This window comes from Oenanthe melanoleuca, chromosome 2 (genome assembly GCF_029582105.1).
Source record: "Oenanthe melanoleuca isolate GR-GAL-2019-014 chromosome 2, OMel1.0, whole genome shotgun sequence".
In the NCBI taxonomy this organism is placed as follows: Eukaryota; Metazoa; Chordata; class Aves; order Passeriformes; family Muscicapidae; genus Oenanthe; species Oenanthe melanoleuca.
In genome coordinates, this window is record NC_079335.1 from 8,231,379 (window position 1) to 8,249,780 (window position 18,402).

An 18,402-nucleotide genomic window follows, 5' to 3' on the forward strand; every position below is an offset into this window, starting at 1 on the left:
GACATGGACAGAAAATAAATCCAATCTTTCAGGTCTTTGCAGGCAAATCTCCCAGTGGGAGGAAAAAAATGTCAATTTAAAGCATTGATTTCTCCACTGTAATTGCTTTTTTAGCATTTCAACACTCCACAGATCCACAAACAAAAGAGCAGGATTATTTTGCTCTCACCAAAATAACCTCTCCTGAAGTTCTGACAAATTTGCACTGTGCATTCAGACCTGTCTTTCAGTTTTACTTCAATTAAAAAAAAAGAAACCACTCCAAACAGCAAATCTGACATTTACAATAAAACATCTTTGCTGCTACAGAGCCAAGTCACAATGAGATGTTATGTTTAGTGTCAGTGGCACTTCATGAGACACTGAAAGGCTTCTGAACATCTGTGCCAAACCAAACTGCTGTCCCATCAGTTCCCCTTGCCCATCCCTTATGTCCCCATCACAGTACTAGTTCCCAGCTCCTCCACAGGACAGCTTCCTGCTCCCACAGGCAAGGGTTTCATTCCCCAGCCCTCTGCAACCACCTAAAGTCACTTGTGCACCAGCACAGCCATTCATCATTTGCTGTTTCACCCCTGTGAGCAACCCCAGCACTGCCTAATATTCAGGTAGGTAAGAGGTTCTTATTATCAGATGGACCTTCATCTTTGCATGTTATCACTTGCCCATCTGCTTTCCTCTCCCATATGGAATTGTCTTTCCCACCTCATATATACATCCAAATTCCTCTTTTCCTTCTGCATTTATCTCATTTACTGTTGTCTATCTCAAAGTAGCCCTGGCTACTTTTCCAAATACAGATCACAATGTAGTGTCCAGTGCTATGTGAGGACACACCAATTAGACTGCAGGGATGGAATATATATTACCTTTTTTTTTTAATCAACAGATTAAACTCAGAAGGAAAAGGTTTTTTCACTTGGTCCATTCTCTAACAGAAGATATCATAATGTGCAGTTATTAAGAATAAAGACTCCATGTAGCAAAAATCACAAAGAAGCATTCAGACAGAGCCTTGAAGGGGTAGGCAGGATTACCACCCTGATTCAGAGTCTGAGCTCTTACCTGTTGTAACTATGAACAAGATCAAAGACACTCATGTCTGTAGTGTTGACAAACTTGCACTGGACAGGCAGGAACTCTCCATCAGCTGAGCACTGTGGTGGGCTCTTCTCCCCAAACCCGTGCAGGATGCGGCGGTCCCGGATCTCACAGTTCCCTGGACCTAATGAGGAAAAGAGGAGATGTCTACTTGTGCATTAACTTCCCACAAACAGCTGAATGGCCACCCTGTTGTTGAAAAGGGGGTTCCATTCATTACATTGAGCAGGGACAGTGAGGTGCATCATCTTGTTTTTATGAAGGGAATTGGACTCAATAATCTTATTGGACTGTATTCACACCAAGCCTTTCAAAACTACAAAACCCATCATTTTGTTGAATATTACTTACACTGTGCTGGCTTTCCTCTTTGTCTGGTGCCATATATCTCCATTCCTTCTGGATCTACACACCAGCACTGCCCCAGCTCCGTGTCACACTGCACCTCATCAAAAGCCCCTGAGTCCAGACACTGGGGGATGTAGGAGATGCTGCTGCTGTTGATGTATCTGCTCACCAAGATCCTCTGCTTTTGCAGCTGGCAAAAGGACAAGCCTGAAGTACAAGATTATTGCAGGGTCATTGTTAGAGGAAGGTTCTTGTTGGGCACTGAATAATTTATTAAGGCAACATCTGAGTTTTCTCAGAATTACAAGTTCTATGTCTGCCATCCAAGTGGCATTGATGGACTTGAGGGTATGAAAATTGGTTTACAGAAGCCCATCACAGATGGGGTTGAAGCACTCCAATTCAAAAGCCATTACACTAAATCAATCTATCATTCACAAATTTTCTTACTGGGACTTTAATAAATACAGACATCCATGATGTATCAGGTTTCCATTTCTTCAGTTTTCTGAAGAAACTCCAGAACATCCACTAGAAAGACCTAGTGAATTACCACAAACTAGAGCCCATAGAAGCCTGGGGTCAGCCTTCTCTTGATTTCAGCAGTTCAAATGCAGATTTAAATAGTTCTTTACTCAATCTGAGCAAAAAATAGAAATCTTTTACTTACAAGATATGGGATATCCATTCTGTTTGCTGCCAGGAACCTCAACACCATTCTCATCTACACACCAACAGGAAAGGCCATTCCTACTGCACTGAACTGTCCTGAAGAAGATCACAAGTAACATTTTATTTCCTGTGTGTAGAGTCCTCAGTCAGTACCAGACATAAACAAAAACCACATCAAATACTTTAAAATCACAAATAATGGAACTGGCAAGAGTTGCATTTCTGGTGACTCTGATCAGTGGGAACCCTTAATTCCAGTAATTCTCTGAACTCTTCAGGAATTGCAGATATGTGAATTTAAGTTGTTGAGGAAGCAAGCAGGTTGGACAGAACCCTAATTCCCATTACCTGAGATTCTCCAAACACTTTGAAACAGTTTCTAAGTCAAATCTAGAATAGTGACAGCTGCCACCAGCCAAAAACAAGATAATAGTAGAGAAATTACAATACATACTCAGCCTCAGCTTTAACTTGTTAACTTCTCACACCTTCAAGCTGCTCTCTAAATCACTGTTCTATGTGTGCTTTTTAGTTCCTTCACTGCCTTTAGAAGCAAACCTGACTGCCACTAATGAGGGTGGATAAGTTCTGAGTCACTTGGCTGAGCTGTGCCAGCTGGCACACACATTCACCCACGAGCACTTGTAGGAAGACAGCAAACTGCACCAAGTGTTTGACATGCAAATAATGCTGCCAAGATTAGCCTGTTAATCTTAGATTGACCTCTTAACCTGGAGATTACTTCCAATAAGAGGGAATTCAGTCAGGAGAGGTTGGATCTGCAACATGGCTCAGTGAAGTCCTTTCAGGTCTCCTGCACCCCCATCCTCTGTCCACTGACACAGTGGCTCTTCAAGACAGGCTAAAACTCTCATCAGCAGTGAAAGCACACTGGTAGCAGGGATGAATTACCTGAACTGGCCATCCTCTGAGCACTGAGGAACATAAGCTTCTCCTGCTGAAAAAGCCTCTTCCCTCTGAAGTTCGCATGGACGCAACGGCTGGGAATCCGTCTGATACTCTGAAAACAGCAAGACAAAAAACACCTAAGGGTGGTCTCACCACAAACCCATTCTTATCAAATCCCTGTTAGTGCCAGTGCTGCAGGGGAGCAGTCCCAGGTTCAGGAGACCTCCCTGGCTGTTCTCCCATCGCTCCCTGTGTGGATTTCTGTGCCAGCTGCAGGATGAGCACACAGTGGAGATAATCATGAACTGCTTTCTCAGGCTGGTGTTTCATTAGTCTCAGCTCTGTTCTGTACTGGCAAGGATGTAATTTTCTGGTACTTGGGGTTCTTGTGCCCATGACCGCAAAAGAGCCATTTGCATAACCACACACCACTATTAAATTTACTGAGTAATTATCCTTTATTGAAGCTAAATCACTATTTCGCCAAAGGGAGTGGTATTTCTTAATCTCATGAAAGATTTAAAAATAATAAATTTCTAGCAGTAGCATTGGACTAACTAACTCATATTAGGACCACTCTCAGTTTTCAATGGGGAAAATTATTAAGTGCTGAAGCCACCTAGCAAATTTTTAATGCATTCAAAGCTTCATTTGCTGCTGTTTTAGATGTAGAATGTAGAATGATGAAATTCAATAACTTCTTTTTAACAGAGCAGATTAGTTGACGTGACACTTTCTTCATCCTCAAAATCTGATGAATGTCATGCTCTTAATACCATGGATTAGTTTATAAAAATATAGCAAACAAACCCACAGGTACAGCAATTTATCCAAACGTTTGCTTAAGCCAGTATTTGGTCTGAGCAAATCACACAATGTGCAAATACATCATAAGTATTCTGCATGCTTTTCAGCCTGAAATAATTTGCAACTCACAGAAATTCTACAGCTGCAGACAGTTCCTGTGCTTCTAATGCTTCTCAATCACATCTGTTTCCATGAGTTTTTACTGTGTCCCCTTAAGACCACGTGAACATTTTTGTGAGACTGCAAAATTTCAGGTGATCTCATCTATAGACAACATCACATAGGCAAATCTCCCAGTTTTCACCTCAAACATCAGCTGCTCTGGGATGTGTGGAGATCCCTGTACAGTGGTAGAGAGGGTCTACCAAGACATCTGAGTTAAATGACTAATAAATTCAGTGATTCACTGGTTGTGCAGGACTATCAACTCAGCCCAAAGAACTGGGGCAGCACTCAGATTATCCAATATCTTTAGGTTCAAGCCTAAATTAGATGATAGCACCTATAGGCAGAAGATGTGATTGAGGAACTTCACAACCCTGCAGCAGCACCTTTTCTTACCTATACTCCTTCTCTAGCCCTTGAGAAAACACTGGGTTTTTTCCCACCAAAATTCCAGGTGTACAAACTCAGGACCATTCATAGATCCATATAGTTTAGTATTTAACCAGGAGCCCAGCCTTAGTTTGCACAGCACACAATAACCAGCTAAGTTTGCTTACAGATCATTATATATTTCATCATGATAACACACAGAGCAGCACAAAGACACAGGCAGAAGAAAAGGACAAGTGTACTTACCAAGTATATTGGCTGTTGCTATGCTAATAAAGCAACAGAGGGTGCAAAATGGGAAAGAGCCCATCTTGCAATGGGAGAGCCCCCTCCCCTTCTGTCCGTGGGGCAGCTCTGTGCACCCCACAGAGTCTTTGCTGCTCTTTTATAGCCCCCATCACAGGGGTGGGCTACACTTCTGTGCTGCTGGCTGGGCACACAATGGGGTGAGTGACGCACACGATGCTCCTGAGCAAACTGCAAGAGGCTCCTTCAGCTGGAGCTGCTCTCCTGGCTCCCCTCAGGCAGTTCTCATCCCTGCTCCAGGGAGCACAACTGAGCCGAGTGGCAGCAGCCACAGCGGGTGCCAGGGGGCTCAGTTATTCCAACAAGTAAATTGAGCATATTGGTGTGATCCTGGGCAGAGCTCTGGCTCTCACCTGCCCCAGGCTCTGTGCTCCCTAGTGGAATTGCACATTTTTGCATTCCCAGAGAGCTGAGCCTGCTGAGTGAGACCTCTGGGCACTGCACATTAAGAGTGAATATAACTCATTATTTTATTTATTAGGTGAATAACAAGATATACTAAGTGAAAAGCAGCACCTCACTGGCTAAAGTGAATTGAAGATCAGAGTCAATTACATTCCATCTTTTCCTTTCACTCCCACTTGCACCATGCACTCTAACACAGCCAAGTATCTGACAGGCACAGCTTCATTTCTTAGGCTTTATTCTCCAGCTGTAAGATCAGTATGACCATGAAGCTTCTTAAGATTTCTGGCACTAATTACATGCATGATCCTCAATATAAAACATATGCAAAATATTATTTCCTTGGTTCCAGAATTTCACTTGTTAATTGGCCACCTCTTGTAACTACGAGTCAGCATTTACTTGCACGACGAATTATGAGAACTCACCCTCACTTGTACACAGGTGGTTGGATAAATAAGCCCCAAACAATTACTTAAATAACAACAGCACATGTTTGAAGCTTGATTTAACTTGATTTTGAGAAAAAGTGAGAGCAGCATGTTTGTGATTCAAGGGTACTAGACAGCCTAGAAACAGCTCTGCTGATACACTCCCACAGACCAAGATCACGACAGCAGTGATCCAAGAGCTCTTCTGTGCTGACTGTAGACCACTGCCATGCCACAGTATTTGATGGATATGGTAAATATGATCTCCAAGAGCAGCACAAGCTTGCTTTAGCATGACTAGGCTTTTTAAAATGAGTGTATTTGGAATTTACTTACAAGCAACCTATTCTGGACTTGAGCAAAGTCAACAGTCTACAGAAAGATCAAGCTGGGAAAAAATTAAGAACATGTTCAGTGTAGATGACAGACCAAAAAAAAGGCAACCTTTAGAGGCATAAGGATGACAAATCCTGTAACAGCCCTGATCAAGCAGCAGAAAGAAACTGAATTTCTGGATAAGCATTTGTAGGGAAACATCCACGCAGTGTGAAAGAATCTGACTAAAAAACCAGCATTAGCACCAGCGTGGCTAAATCAGGAAAGAAGAAAAGCTTGACCATAACACATATTTCTGACCCAAGGGTGCTTCAGGAGCCTCAGGTTTGTGTCTGAGCCCTGCACAGTGGGGCAGACACAGGAGAGCAAGAGAGCCCAGCCCAGTGCCACAGACAGGCTCTGCAGGGGCAGCAGGCTCCGTGCTGGCAGGTACTGAGCTGTCCCAAGCCAGTGAAACATCTCCAGAGTGTGTTGGGGTCTGTGTGTGACACTGATTTAGTCCAATTTTCTCAATTTATTAGAAGAGTGTCAATCAGGTTCCTTGCACAGCAAATGGGGAGAGGAGCTTATTAAGATCACTACTCACTTTCCTTCTTTATTATTTGCTATAAAGGCTGATAATGGAGTAAGGCAGACAGGAGAGCACAAAGTATCACAGGACTATTATTATCAAAAAGAAGCACAAGCTCACAATATCTACATATTGCTGATTCCCAAGATCATGTTTATTTCCTTCAAAAACACTCAAAAAACAACCTATGAACTACTCAAGTTTGGAAGAACAGCCAAGTCCTAAAAGTCTCTTAAAAAACTAAGTGAGAAAAGGAATTTTGGCAACTGGCATCACTCAAACCACTTCTAGATGTGCGTCAAACAAAGGTGGCATCTCAGGACATGCACCTTCAAGAGGATGCAAGAGCCCGTGGATTAAAAAGGAAAAAAAAAAGTTGTTTACAAAGCAATGTGTGGAATTCACATTCAACAGAGAAAAAGAGGCACTTGTCTATCTATGGCTGGTCAAATACAAAGTAAGAAAAGCCTTGCATAACCTTCAGTGAAGGGACAATAGTATTGACTTCTATTTTTAGCACCTGAGAAAAGATGGAGTAACATCTTAAACTAGCTCACAAATGAAGAGCAGAAAAGAAGTAGATGGGAAAGGTCCCTGTGGCCAATACAGCCTTAAGACTGCAATGTCTTCAAAATCATTGCTCTAGTGCTGGAAATGAGGGTTTTGTTTTGTTGTACCTACTGGCAAAGCTGCTCAATCTATACTTCAAACTACCACTATTGGGGGAAAGATAAAGGTAAGTGGGATGAGACACTGAAATCACAAGCCTCAAAGAAGATATTTATTCATTGTTCCAGTTTTGCATACACTTTCTTAGCAGAAGAGACGGTGCAACTGCAATTTTATATATTGAAAGGCCCAAGGATAAAAGATTCCTGTATCTAAATATGCAGATATCTGTACCCACAGAAAAGTTATTCTTACCCCAATAAAATCTGAGCCTGAGAAGTTAACCTTAGTTTAAAACAAGAACTGGAGGGAGCTTTCCAAATGAGGCAGAAAATTGGAAGCAAAAGTTAAAAGAAAACATTATGAATTATGGTTACATCAATCAGTTCCTTCATTTCAATCAATAAATTTTCTATGTTAAATAAAGCACCAATGTTGTACAATCCTCTCACACATTTTAAGAAAGCTACATGAAAAAAGGTTAATACCATTTGTTACACCTGCAGATAGAGAACCAAGGTTTATGCTCAGCACATATCTTTCCAAGACTTTGTGAAGTACTTATCTCTATCATCTCTGATTAAGACCTCATATGATGCAAAATTAAAAGATGACAAGCTGACAGCCTCAGAAAATACACTTTTCAGTGTATTCACTTTATACTTGATATGTTCTTCAAATTTGAAAGAATGATAGGAAATTTTCAGTCATTTTCATGCTAAGCTTGTGTAGATCAGAAAAGTGGGCAAAGGACTTGTCAAATTTTAAATTGTAACTTACCATTTGGGAAAGTGCCAGAAGAACCTAAAGAAGCCCATGTAAAAATATTTGAATTTGCATTTGTCCCTGCAGGAATTGACCATGTATAGGACAAATAAAATCACCCTTTTTCTTACTTATTCATTGAAAATAACAGTTTTCTCTATCCAATAGTACTACAGTGATTCCAGGCAGAAGAACAGGTATTTTATTTTCACAACACCTGGGATGCAGATTGGTTTGAAATCTCAAGCAAGAGCCAGGTCTGCAACCACAGTGACACACAGGATTTGCAACTTGAATCAATTAAATATTTGACCAAAAAAAAGCTGAGGCAGTGAGAAAAGACACCATCAGTCACAAAACAACAGCAACGGGGTGCCAAACTCTTGGTGTTGGTGGGACAAAACTGCTTTGGGTTTTTTCAATAATGTAATATTTAACATTGTCTGAACTAAAGGTAATGGTGTAGAGCCAGTGGAGTCAGAAAGGAACTTCAAAGATAAGCACAGTTCCTGCCACACAACAAAACTGAGAATTCTGTAAGCCACCAATGAAAAAATGGATTAAACATGAGGAGTTTATCTCTGTCAAGTGACTGCTAAAACTAATGGACCCAAAAATTTTGGTAAAGAAACCCTCAGTTTGCCAGAAGTGAAAGACACATACAGGACAAAGACAATTTGCAGATATTTTATAGTATATTTGTACAGATCTGACATCCTATTTCTACTGCAGGCAAGACTCTGGTCGGACCAGACATTGGTCTGACTTGGGAAAACTCTTCTTCAAAAAGTCTGCTAATTAAAAAAAGTGCTTCAGTGTGTTGCTCCAAGATTTGAATCTGGTCCCTTTCAGGAAAGGGAATGAAATCCTGAAATCACAGGACAAAGTCTGACAAACCCGCTGGAAAGGAGATATGATGAAACGAAATGCAATGGAAAAAATCCCGGAAATTCAGAAATGGGGTGACCGCGCTGAAATGGCCTCAGATGACAAGAAGTGCAGGGCAATGGACCAAAACTTGCTAAAATCACTCCTAAAAGCCTTCTGAAATCAAGGAAGAAATGAAAAAAAATTGAGCCTGTTTAGAGGTTGCTATGAAAATGAAATGGCGAGAGAAACGGAGGGAAAATTCCAAAACTGAGTGGAAACACTAAAAGTGAATGGGATGAATAGTACAGGGAAATGGACCAAAACTTGCTAAAATTACTCCTAAAAACATCCTGAAATCATGAAAAAAGGGAAAAAAAAGAGACTGTGGAGAGGTTGCTAAAAAAATGAAATGGCTAAAAAAATCACGGTTAAATTCCGAAACCTAGTGAAAAGCCTTAAAGTGAATGGGATGACCAGAAGTGCAGGGAAATGGACCAAAGCTTGGCCAAATGATGCTCATTGGAATCGCAGGATTTCAGGAGGCTCTTTTTTTTTGCTTTCTTCCATGATTTCAGAATGTTTTGACGAGGAATTTTAGCAAGTTTTGGTCCATTTCCCTGCACCACTTGTCATCCCATTCATTTTTAGTTTTCATTAGGTTCAGAATTTTCCCATGATTTTTTTAGCCATTTCATTGTTTTTAGCAACCTCTCCACAGGCTCTTTTTTTTCATTTCTTCCTTGATTTCAGGAGGCTTTTAGGAGTAATTTTAGCTAGTTTTGGTCCATTTCCCTGCACTTCTTGATGTCTGAGGCCATTTCAGCGTGGTCACCCCATTTCCGAATTTCCAAGATTTTTTCCATCACATTTCATTTCATCATATCTCCTTTCCAGCAGGTTTGCCACACTTTCATTCCCCTTCCTGCATCTTAAGCTTGAGAGTCTCCTTTGAGACTGTCCCTTCAGCAATGATTAAAATGAATTGAAACATTTAAGTTAATTACATTTATTATCTTTCCTCCTTTTTCTGTGAATGAAAAAACAATTCTGTGTCAGTTACTTATTGAGATTCTGTCCAATTTCATTAATTCATTTCATTTGTGCCCTTTTCCACAGGATGTCTAAGAGAAAAACTGCCTTAGCATTGTTGGCTTATTTGTTTTCTACCACAGTAGTGTCTTAAACAACTTGTGGATGATATTAAAATAAATGACTAAAAGCAAATTAAAGTTTCCTTGTAACGACATTGTACAAAGGTACATGTCTGTCTGCAAGAAGAGATGCCATCACTGTGAACACGTTGTTGAAAGACTTAGACTGTAAAGAATAAAGTGCATTGCAAAACTCAGACCTTGAAATTGTTAAAACATCAAAACAGTTCAGGAACAGAAATATTTTCTAATTACTTTGCTACATACATTAAGTAATTCAGTATTGTAAATAATTTACTGATTGTATCATTTGCCTACGGGCTAAAATACAACTGAAGATTCCCTCAAGCCTTGCAGTGTAGAAAAGTGAGTATCAATGACTGCACGTAAGGACTGCAGGCTAAACATGCAACTGAAGATTCCCTAATGCTTTAAAACATAAGCAAACACTCACTAGCTCACAGGAGAGAAATCCATGGAAAGGGAGCCCAGGCACATAACAATCTCAACAGACCTTTATTGTGAGTATTAGAATGCAGTCAACATTATTGCTATTATAAAAAACAAATCACAGAAGGAAGTATTTTGCTTCTCTCACAGAAGATTTAATCATAGTGCAGTGCTGCCTCTCCCAGAGTGTTTAGTGACAATACACTGACGCACATGGCTACAGCTGAACACAGGAGGCTTGGCCAGTTTTCAGGAAAGGAAGACAGCTGTTTGAAGCAAACAGCAATTGAACTAGCTTTAGTTATCCAGCCCACAGAGTAAGGGAAGGGAACTTCTGTCCCAAATTATTTTTCATGCTAGTTCATTTTCTCCATGTGGTCTCCAATTTCTCATTTGGGTTGTTCAGGCTGGTGCAGAATGGCTGCCAAATGTGCAATCTGCACTCGGTGCAGTGTATTTTCACCATTGTTACATGCTCTGTATTTATTTTCCATATACAAACAGATATACACATAGTGTATAATATTTATTGCTAAAGACAGACCCCCACACCCAGTGCCCAGGACGTAACAAAGTAAAATAGAAACCATTACTGAAGCATTTCAAACAGCCTCTGCAAAATCCTCACCTAAAGCCATATGCAATCAGTACAACAGAAATAAATTGTGAGCTAATAAAATGTGAGAATAGCAATGGGCATTTCAAAATGATTAAGCTTTAATAAGCACTCCAAAATTAAGGTGCATATACTGAAACATTTTTAAGCAGTAGAGCAAAAACCTAAGTTCCAGTGTTCTGAACAATCCTGCTTGCAAATGAATGGCATCATTGCACACACCCCCTTTACACACCAGCACCTCCACAGAGCTACTAATAGGGCAAGGCAGAAGGGACAGCCTGACTGCTCCTTTGGCTGTGAAGCCTCTGCCTGCAGAGTCCTGCCCATCCTCCACTTGTTCATTTTTACACCAAGCTCCAGTTCAGTTCAGGATCTGTTTTGTGCCCTTTAAAGTTCCAGTGAAGAAAAATGGTTACAGCCTTTAAATACAAAGGAAAAATAGTGTCGTTTACAACATCAAATGCTTCTATAATTTTACTGTAATGTTTGAATGATTCCTTTGCATCCCAACCCTCAGTTTGGTGCTGGAGTGCTGGAGCCCAACAGTGCCAGAAGGGTTTTGCTGAAATATTAATTCAAGTCTAGTTAAGTTAAAAGCCAGGTGGGAGCAGAGGAAGATCACCAATTGCACAAGACAGAAGAGGCTTACTTAAGACAAGTATCAAAAACACCTGGAGATTTTGATTATGGTGCACACACTCCAACTGTACACAAGTCCCAGGACATTCTGGAAGCTGTGGACAGAAGAGCCATGACTTTCCCCATGACTGCTTCCCACAGCAGCCAGGAAGAACTGGGCATGAGAACAGAGGAGTGAAACCCTCCAGGCACCTCAGAAGAGAGTGCAGAAAGCTGAAGAATGAAAGGAGAAACAGATGCAAGCTGCAGAATGAACAGATGAGCACATGTAGAAGCTCACAGACAAAATGAAGAGAGACAGGTGGCTATCAGCCATACAAGTTTACTGCACCCATGGAAGAAGTGTTTAAATTCTTTGCCACTCAGCAAATACAGAAAATCTATCAGGAAATTGTAAGCCATCTTCTTTGTCTATTTGAAAGAAAAAGACAGGCTTCTACCACTGTAAACCACTCCACAGCTGAACAAAAATCTATGCATCTAAGGCCAGAATATCCAAAATATGGGCACTATTCAACCTACAGCTACCCAAGAAAAGGGTTAAAGGAAGCATCTTCCAACCCATTCCCTGTGATATGACCTGAAATATGTCCATTTTGTAACCAGAACGTGGCAGCCCCATCATGTCACACCAGACCACAGCACCAACACTATGTTTCATTTATGACTGCAGTACTGCTGTCCTGCTATCACTGCAACTGAAACAGAATTCCTGATGTAGATGCCTTCGGTATGGTCACAAGCAGGAGCAGGCTTTGAAATGAAATCACCCTGATACCTCCATTAAACAAAAAAAAACCAAACTCCTTACTAAACCTCAGACAAAAAGCTGGGCATCTAAAGGTTCCAAAAGTTTGCCATATAGTTCTGTGAAATCACAAGAGGCTTCTGTAAAATGGCATTTCCCTTTTGTCTACTACTGTTTAGAACTCCTATTCAGTGAAAGAAAGCTTCAAATTTAAACATTTTGCCTTTCTGTGGACACATATCAAACAGTCCTTACATTGCCATGTACTCTTTTTAGTTCAGAGAGGGTCTGTCCCCTCCATCAAACAATACAGTCACAATTCACAGCCTAATAAATGATGTTGCAAGTAGATTGAATGTACATCCCTGGCTTATTTGGAGAGGAAGCAGGAAGACAGATGGAAAATTATGCCTACAGGAATAAGATTCTCTCAATAAGGCCAACTAGGAAGAAATACTGGTAAGAGCCAGATCACACTGGGGTTGACTGGCACATGAGCAAAGCAATCAACTGTAGGTTACATTCTGTGCAAAAAACACTTAGCATTTTTATGGCACTTGACTTGTGTTTAGAAGAAAAACCTCAAAAGCATCCCAAGGCTTTGAGTACTTGAGAAACTGGGGTCAGAAACTAATGTCACATGTTACAGACCAGCACCACGACTTGAGAAAGCAAACTCAGACAAGTTTGTGAAACATTCAAGCAGTACACAATGTATCATACATAGCATGGTCCATACGGACAATGAAATTGTATTTCTTAAAAGATATGAATGATTGCAGGAATTTTTATAATACATGACTACACAATGAACATAAAAAAAATACTGAACAGATTGTTTTTGTAAGCACAGTCCATCCTGAACAAGGCAGAATCTTAAGGGGTGAAATTACATATCAGTGTAAATTAAGAGATCATTACCCATACAAACAGAAGACACATTAAAGCTGCAAGGGCAACTTCAACTTTGACCTTAGGATTTCCTTTTCAGGATACTATTCCTCCATCTCTGTAGTAAGAATAAAACCTTTGTCCTCCCTCTGAACTTTCCAAGTCCACCTTCACCTTCAGTAACATTTACAATTATATTACATCACACACATGCACACACATGGCATAATATTGCTACAGTGTATGCTGTATAAATTCTGTAAATACACTCCACTTTGTTTCAAAGTAATTCATCTGGATTTACACTTCTCTTATACAGTACACACAGTACCACATTCAAGGATACGCAGCAAGTGTAGTCTATAAAAATGTCTCACATATCCAAAAGCAAATAGGTCACTCAACTATTCATGTTTGAAGCAGTTATTTAAGCATCAACTATATAACACAGAGTATTTATTAACAGCTGCTATAAAATGTCAACAACTCCACAGCTCTAATGTTCTTTCTGCATTATGGAGTTGCCAACCATTCCATAATTCCATGTTATCATGCAGCTCTGTGATGTCTCCTACGAGCTTGATGTGGGAAGACTTTTTACATAGCAACTGCTCATTAACAGGGGTTTACATTTTGCTTTGGCCATCAGGAATGATAACTCACTTCAGGTATGACAGAGAGAAAAGGTCAGGGTAGGTTTACTTTAGCAATGAACCAGCCATGCTGCTTTCTTTCTCAATAATGGTTTTATCATGAAAGTTCAATGCACTGGTTGCAAAGTCTTTCCCAGATAATCCATCTTTGGCACATTTTTCAGTTGTATGCATCCTTAAAAGGCATTCCAAGATTTTTTGATGGTCTGTACATAATAACAATCACATCTTTTTTTACATTTGTATGTAGATCAGGAAGAAAAGTGGAAAATGTAGAGTATGCAGAATAGTTTTAATAAACAGTTTTACATACAGTACCTTACATATAGAACAGTGTGTTTGCAAATTTAAATAATTTTTGAATGTACAGTGGCTTGTACTCTTATCAAAAGGTAAATTCAAGTTTACTGTCTATCGGTTCTAAAATGCATTTATACAGATAACTAGAACTGATAAACAGACATGAGGCATAAAATGTTCAAGTATCTTAATGTCCTCAGTTAAATAGCCTCCTTTTAACAGTCATATTTTACAAATTTCAAAACCTGTACATACATTATTTTCAATTTTAGAAACTGCTTGTTAAAAGGTAATATGAACCACCAGTTCTTGTAGTCCACAGTAATAAAAGTAGACATGTGTAGATAGAGATGTGTATGGTATGTATGTATGTACATGTAGCTATACAATATACATACACACACAGACACAGATGGAGCACTGGGTACAGTGGCAACTTATCAGCACAGAAAACTCCTGGGCTCAAAATCAAGAGCTAACACAGCAAGTAGGTTGCCTTTGGTTTCATGACATTTCATTCATTGAAGCTGAAAAATTTTATAAAAACAACTTGGATAAGGTATCTTGTGATTTTTTTTCCTCTAATGGTTTAGAATTTCCACAGCCACAGACAGTTTTGCTGCTCTTGTCATTCCTCATCCTCACTGAGGATGGTGAAATTTTCAGAGGGCCAACATCAGAATAGGGCTACCCAGGAGAAAAATTGTACCTTGATTCCTGAACACTGCTATAGAACATAAAAAAATATAAACTAGATACAATTTTGGATGGACTGCTGGCACTGAGTAGGACTTTGGAAAAAACCTTTGCCTAAGTCATAATCAAACTCTCATCTCAGTGATTTTAATATTATTTGGCACATCTGACCACTATTTTCCACTTCTGTTTTAAAGGAGTCTAGGGGTGCTGTTCTAGGGATTTCTATTTAAAAAAATATTTTAAAAGGGAGACCATGAGAAGTAATTTTTTTCAAAAATCAAAGCTAGTATGTTCATTTTCCCAAGCATTTGTAAGAGAAAGAAATAATCTAAAAACCTTCCTTGTAGAGAAGATACAGCTCTCTCTGTATCTATCTTTCACTAGCAAGATAAGAGGGTTTCATTTTTAGTCAGCTGAATTCTGCTAATTTAGGAATGTTTGCCAAGGGTTTCAAAATAGTAGCATTGCTCTGCTAAGAGTTTTTGTTTGTTGATTTTCTTTTATCTGGGGATTTACTTGTTTATCACATTAAAATCCTGAGAAATTGACATTTCTCAGTATATTATATATAATTTTGAAGCCTGGACACTGAGAATTCATATTTTCAATAAAACAGATTCCTGACTCTAAACTTCCTCTCTTCTTTCTAAAGCTTCAGACTATTAATGTAATCAGCAAAGAACCAGATAAACGCTCAGCTTTTTGCTGTCTTCCTGTCAGTCTTGTGGCTAATAAGAAAATTCATTGTAAATAACCTATTTTTACTTTAGTCTTCCTTTTGTCATACAGAGCAAAGTGTTGCTATTTGCTGTACTTTTCCCATGTCGATTAAGAGCTGTTTGATACGTCGCTTGAGCTGAGGCAACCTTGCCAGAGGATCTGGTGGTTCCAGTTCTCCAGTGAAATCAAGCCAGCTTTCTAAAACTACAGAAGGGAAAGAAAGGTGATTAGAGTAAGTCTTTGAGAAACAGTTTCCATAAAAAATAAACTTTTTTTTTCTTACTTTGTCTTTCATATAAAGGGAAAACATACTGAGGCTGTGATTTTTATGCAACAGAAAAATTTTGTTTGTAAAACACCAGCTAATTCCATATTCCTTTTTAGCAATCCAATCTTCTGATTTGACTGTTGCTGTAAAAAGGTATCTGGGAGAAAATTTTACCCCTGGCTCACAATTTACCCTCTACACACATAAGAGCAACTTTAGTTCATGGTCTACTCTGACAGTTCTGGAACAGAAAATGAATCCCTTAAAGATAAGGCTTGCTTCTGCCACTTTAACAGGCTTCTGTGGACAAGGTCCAGATTACAGAATGATTTTCCAATCTCTACCAAATGTTTTCAAGGAATTTCTGTGCTTGTAGAAACAGAGAAAGCAAAAGGTCAACCCTGTTAGTTTAGAAACTCTGCCTGGGAAAAGCAGGGATAGTGGAAGTAAAACTGCAAATAGAAATAAGACAACCTTTTTTGTTAAAAGATTAATTAAGGAGTCCTAGATTAGATGCAAGCTCCCATAATTACTAGTTTCTTATGTGCTTATGTGCTAAAATATTCTTGTACAATATAATTTCATTCAAGTTTTCTCACGAAGACTGAATTGTCTTCATGAAACCACTTGCTTATTAATAGTAAAAAACCAAAGTTGAAGGCACAATAAACACCTTTTTTTCCCCCTAAATATTGTCAATTACTAGAACAATCAGGCAAAAATTGCTCCAGGTGCAGAAAAAGCCATCAAATTTATGATCCATATCTGGACAGAAACTAGACAGGGTTTAAGCTTTTTCTAGTCTAAGCCTGAGCTCAAGGGGTCTGAGTGCTTAATCTACTGTATTGGGCATTGAAAACTTGTGGATGGGGGTGGGGAGATCAAGCTCTGCTTATAAAGCACTTAAAAATCCATCCTCAGTGCCTCAGATCACTTTTAATACATTAGTTATGAGAGATGCTGCTACAGGTACAGTAACAAGTAATCTGGCAATGCAGTTACCATCAACTTCCTTTTCAATCAGGTCCATTCTGCTGGTGACTTCATTCTGTACATTCTCTATATGGGTGAGGAGATTTAGCTGCCATTGAAGATGTGTGTCCACTTGTTCTTCCGAGCCTTTTCTTTCATTACAAACAAACACTGTGTTTCCTTCAGCAGAATTCTTCATAGGAGCAACAGAAAGAAAAAAATTGCCATTTAAGATATTTTTTTCCTTGGTTTAAATTTCTGGTGTTGCTTTCAACATTTGAGTCATGTGATAAGCTCTGTTGGCTTAGAATTGTACTTCTGTATATATGACAAAAACCTTACTTAGAAAGCCACATACCATGACACATCAATAGACTAAACCAAACAAAATGCAGATTCCACATAAGTAAGCATCTATACCTTTTGCTTCATTTCCCTAACACTGAAATTTATCAGCTCAAATACTTTGTTCAATGCAGTAAAACAGATTGTACTTTTGTGCCTTTTTATATAAATACCAACTTAATTCATAAAGTGCTGAACTGCATGGGTCTACTGCCACCAAAAATGTGCAAAATCCAAAGGTTTGTTTCCACGGAAAATTCTCTACAATGCAGAAGTATCTAAGATGTCAACAGTCATTATTTTGCACAAATAAACTGGACATCCTATTTCACAGAATCCCAGAATGGGTCAGGTTAGAAGGGACCAAGTGGATCACCTGCTCCAACCTCTCCGCTCAAGCAGCATCATCCCAGAGCACATGGCACAGGATTGTGTTCAGATGGTTCTGGAGTATCTCCAGTGAGGGAGACACCCTCTCTGGGCAATCTGTTCCATTTGCTGATTAAGACAAAAACCTTCTCTTCCTACCTGCTATGACCTCACCAACTTTCCAAGCACAAGACTGGGGCAGAACTGAACATGTTTGGGGACAGTTACAGTAACATGCCAAGTTATGCAAACACAGTATCTGAGGAACACTGACTTCTTTAATATAATTACTACCTTCATAGCATGCCAGAGATAATACATGAGCTCCTAATCTTTCTGTATTTGATGTTTCAGCTACTGAGTGTAAGTAGACCAGATTTAACAAGTTAAAAAAGCTCAGCATGTCAGCTAATTAGCAGGACTAACAGCTTCCGTTTTATATTCACTATGGCTTCATATCCAATGCAGTTCTTTCACTACTGAAGATTTTATTTTAAGGACTAGAATGCCAGACACATGTGCTCACACAGTGTCCATTCATGTCAAATGCCAGAGCAAAGAATGACTTTAATGTATTAATACACTTCTCTTAAGAGCTCAGCTAATTTTCCACACTACATAAGGAAAAAATGGTGTTAGGTCTATTTCTTCAGTCAAGTGTAGTAAGAGTGAGAACAGAGGTAAAGAAGAAAATAGGAAAAGAAGGATTTTAAGTTACTACTTAAGCAAAAAAAATCTAACTTTCATTTTAGGACTTAAAATCAATTAAAAAATACCAACCAAACAAACAGAACTCTGACTGACCTGCAGGCAGCTGGGACTCAGATGGGACA

At 39.3% G+C, this 18,402-nt stretch overlaps 2 protein-coding genes across 9 annotated transcripts in view; both read right to left on the minus strand.

Annotated features, from left to right (window-relative positions):
* The window catches only part of TG (thyroglobulin), a 144,623-nt gene extending 139,921 nt beyond the window's left edge, over positions 1 to 4,702 (minus strand). The window contains exons 1-5 of the mRNA XM_056485106.1: positions 4,639 to 4,702; positions 3,034 to 3,142; positions 2,120 to 2,217; positions 1,453 to 1,656; positions 1,066 to 1,225 (exon numbers count right to left, since the gene is read on the minus strand). Coding sequence (XP_056341081.1) covers positions 1,066 to 1,225; positions 1,453 to 1,656; positions 2,120 to 2,217; positions 3,034 to 3,142; positions 4,639 to 4,702 — 635 coding nt within the window. The remainder of the gene's footprint in view (positions 1 to 1,065; positions 1,226 to 1,452; positions 1,657 to 2,119; positions 2,218 to 3,033; positions 3,143 to 4,638) is intronic.
* Positions 4,703 to 10,393: 5,691 nt separating this feature from the next.
* The window catches only part of PHF20L1 (PHD finger protein 20 like 1), a 57,510-nt gene continuing 49,501 nt past the window's right edge, over positions 10,394 to 18,402 (minus strand). For all 8 annotated transcript variants that reach the window (XM_056483582.1, XM_056483576.1, XM_056483585.1 and 5 more), the window contains 2 exons: positions 16,886 to 17,048; positions 10,394 to 15,819 (listed from right to left, as the gene is read on the minus strand). In XM_056483582.1, the coding sequence (XP_056339557.1) occupies positions 15,677 to 15,819; positions 16,886 to 17,048 (306 nt within the window). In that variant the 3' untranslated portion in view covers positions 10,394 to 15,676. The remainder of the gene's footprint in view (positions 15,820 to 16,885; positions 17,049 to 18,402) is intronic.